At 43.5% G+C, this 3701-nt stretch overlaps 1 protein-coding gene across 2 annotated transcripts in view; it reads left to right on the forward strand.

The window, feature by feature from the left end:
- Window positions 1-3701, forward strand: part of NAA50 (N(alpha)-acetyltransferase 50, NatE catalytic subunit) — a 26448-nt gene continuing 22747 nt past the window's right edge. For both annotated transcript variants that reach the window (XM_008055468.1, XM_008055469.1), the window contains exon 1: window positions 1-121. In XM_008055468.1, coding sequence (XP_008053659.1) covers window positions 114-121 — 8 coding nt within the window. In that variant the 5' untranslated portion in view covers window positions 1-113. The remainder of the gene's footprint in view (window positions 122-3701) is intronic.

The following is a 3701-nucleotide window of genomic DNA, read 5'->3' on the forward strand; positions in this document are numbered from 1 at the left end:
CTCCCTGCCTGAGGCGAGGAGGCCGGCTTGCAAGGTTGAGTGGCCCGAGCTGAGGGCGGCGACGGCGACGGCGTTGATAGCGGTGATAACGACGGCCTCAGCAGGCGGGGAAGATGAAAGGGTGAGGAAGGGCAGCCCGGCAAGGCCTAGCCGGCTTGGTGGAGGGGCTCGGGCCCACGGAGCGGGAGAGAGTCCGGGCGAAGACCGGGCGGGGGAGATTTCCAGGCTCCTCGGTTCGCTCAGCTCCCAGAGGGGGCGGAGGCTCGGCTCTGGCTGTTGGCGGGCTGCGGGGCCAGCGGGGACGGGACCCGCGGAACCCAGGATTTCGGCCCGGGGGGACCCGTGTGGTTGAGGGAGGCAACAGGGAACGGCGATTCTGAGGGCCGGGGGCCGCCTGCCGGGGAGCCGGCGGCTGGGCCGCTCGGGCCGCCGCTCCAGGTGGAGTGGTCTGGGGGGGTCCTCGTCTCATCCGGGCTCGGCGCCGGAACTGCCGTCTTGGACACCTTTCCATTTTATTCCCACTTAGGGGCCGTGTGCAGAACCTTCTGGAGGGAGAAGAAAGTGGGATAAAGAGCATGGGGATAAGTATTAAGAGCTAGTGACTCAACTAGATTTGGGTTGGGTCATAGCGAGTGGAGGAGAGGGAGAGAGCGCGATCACGGTAGACTTGGGGTGCCAAAATGTTTAAGGAAGTGTTGTGGATCAGTAGGTGGAGCTCTTGCTTCAGCCGTTCCCTGTTGCCCCCGAGGGCTGTGCGGGGGTCCTGGGTTAGTATGCTGCTCCCTTCGGGTGATTGGCAGAGCTAACTTCGGCCTTTCACAGTTTCTCTCTTGAATAACGTCAGGGATTATTTGGGTTCCATCGCTTTCATTTGGAGAAAACGACCCTTTCCCATAAAATTCTATACTTCCATTGTATTAATTACATAACATTGTTCTAAAGCATTGCCTAAACGAGCCGTTTTGGAACTTGCCGTTACCTTCCTTAGATTAAAAAAAAACAAACTTTAAATGTTAAAAGCTTTATGAAATGCCTTAGTTTTTTCTGTTACCGTAAGTTAAAGAATTGTAAGTATGCTTTAAGTTAGAGAACTCTTTCAAATTACACGGCAGCCTTTTTGAGGACGAAATAAAAGTCCCTTTTCATCATAATCTCATATTGCCCCAAAAAGGATTTAAATATTATCTCTGTGTCTGTGTTTGAGGTCGCTGAAGTGATTCCAAGAAAGTTTAATTTGGACTTACGTCTGTAATATGTTTCCTTGCTCTAATTTTTCTCTTAAATGCTGGATGTTCTTTCTAACGTTTAATTGTCTGTTTTCTATTGAGAACCTTTAAAGTTTAGAAAACATGAAGAAATGTTCACAGTACCAACATTCTCTTACTTGTTTTTGTATTCTCAATGCCAGGCACTCAATACTTTTATGTCATGTTCTGTTAAAGTAAGAAGAATGAGGCTGAAGAGTTCCCAGTGTTGAAACTGCCATGATTTTATATAGGGGGACTCCATTAAATTATTCTGAATGTTTAGATCCAAAATCTTTGATCTAATCTAGCTCAGTCTCCATAGGGTGTAATGTTCTCTCTGATCTTTTAATTTGGCAGGAGAAAGGGGGCCAAACTGTGATATTTGCCAATCTACCTTTAATTAATATACTCATGAAACAATTATCTCTTTGTTTAAAGTGGATATTTATATGTAATCTGATGGAGACCGATTCCTAGAAATGAGTAACTGGCCAAATTTGAAGGAAATGTAATGTTAATTGAATCTATACCTTATGCCAGCAACTAAAGAAGTTAAGATCCTTCAGCCTGAGCAGCAGAGCAAGACCTCATCCTACAAAAAAAAAAAATCAAAAAATGTGCGGTGTGGTGGCACACCTGTAGTCCCAGCTACTGAGGAAACTGAGGCGGAAGGGTCACTTGATCCCAGGAGGTCAAGGCTGTAGTGAACTTGATTGTGCCACTGTACTTCAGCCTGGGTGACAGAGTGAGACTCTGACTCAAAAAAGAGAGAGAAGATCCTTGAGTTCCAAAACTTGCATCACGATACACAATGTCAATATTACAGTCTTTTTTTTTGAATTGAAGTCTCACTCTGTCGCCCAGACTGGAGTGCAGTGGCACGCTCGTGGCCACCCCAGCGTCGACCAGCTGGGCTCCAGCGATCCTTCCGTCTCAGCCTTCCAAGTAACCAGAATTACAGGTGCGCACCACCATGCCCGGCTAATTTTTGATGTATTGTACAGACGAGGTCTCACCAAGTGGTCCCAGCTGGTCTCCAACATGTGGGCTCAGGCAGTCCACTCGCCTCAGCCTCCCAAAGTGCTGGGATTACAGACTGAACCACCCAGCCCCGGCCAGTCTTATAGTCTTGACTCTTGATTTGGAATGGACTGTGAAAATGAAACAGTGGTCCCGAATGTGTGGTTTTTGTTAAATGTTTTATACATTGAGCTAATGACTAAACAGTAAGTTGAATAGAAATATCTAATGGGAACTGGCGAGGTGACTCACACCTGTAATCCCAGCACTTTGGAAGGCTGAGGCCAGGAGTTAGAGATCAGCCTAGGCTACATAGGGAGACCTCGTTTCTATCAAAAAAATTTTTTTAAAGTAGCTGTACATGGTGGCATGTACCTGTAGCTGCTCCAGAGGCTGAGACAGGAGAATTGCTTGAGCCGAGGAGGTTGAGGCTGCACTGTACTCCAGCCTGGGTGACAGAGTGAAACCAAAAAAAGTAAATAGAATAAAACTGGAAACTACAACACAAAAATCAGTCTAATACTTGAATATTTCGCTCTGTTGCCTTCATTACCTATCATTTTGGAACTTTTTAAACTTATCATATCTGATTTTTCCTCATATTTACTGGGTATTTTTATTAGTATCAGTGTGACATTCCATTGTATTAGTATATCTTTCCTCCATAGTGGATAAATTTCTGGTTATTAACTATTGCATGTGGTTATATGCTTGTCTAGAAGAAGTCTGAGATGTATTAGGAGGTGTTTGTACTAAGGTTGCTTTTTTTTTTTTTTTTTTTTAATGAACCAGGAACATTGAAGTTTGAATTTGTATATGGTATTTTTATCTGTTGTTACTTTTTGGAAATTGATTTCAAGCAAGAAGGTATGCGGTAGACAACAGAGGTGGCAATGTAATTAAGCAGTGTTATAGAAAGTAAAATTAAGACCATTTGCCCTTCATTTGTAGTAAAGAGATGCAAATTAGTTCTAATAAAAATGTCTTTAGCAAGATGTGAATAAATGTGACCGAAGTAAAGATGGGAAAGTAGATAGCAATAATATAAATGTTGAACAGTGTAGTTTACTAACTGAACTAGTAAAAGGTGCCTGACCAAATGTTACTAGAAAATAAAGTTAATATATAAGATTCCACAGTCAGAAATGAAACCGTAAAGAACCCAGAACAGTGGTTACCTCTGACAGCATGTGGACTGGGAAGGGGCAAAAGGGGCATCTGAGATACTAGAAATATTCTGTATCTTTATCTTTGTGTTGTTTACTTAGGTATGTATATATGTAAAAAATCATTGCACTATAAACAGGATTTGTGATCTTTATCATATATTTCATATACTTTATTAAAACTTTTTTGAAGTTTATAGTGCTATTTTTGTTGTTGTTGTTGTTGTTGTTTTTTTGAGTTGGAGTCTCACTCTGTCGCCCAGACTGC

Source organism: Carlito syrichta, unplaced genomic scaffold (assembly GCF_000164805.1).
Source record: "Carlito syrichta isolate Samal-C Ts95f unplaced genomic scaffold, Tarsius_syrichta-2.0.1 Scaffold301859, whole genome shotgun sequence".
Lineage (NCBI taxonomy): Eukaryota > Metazoa > Chordata > Mammalia > Primates > Tarsiidae > Carlito > Carlito syrichta.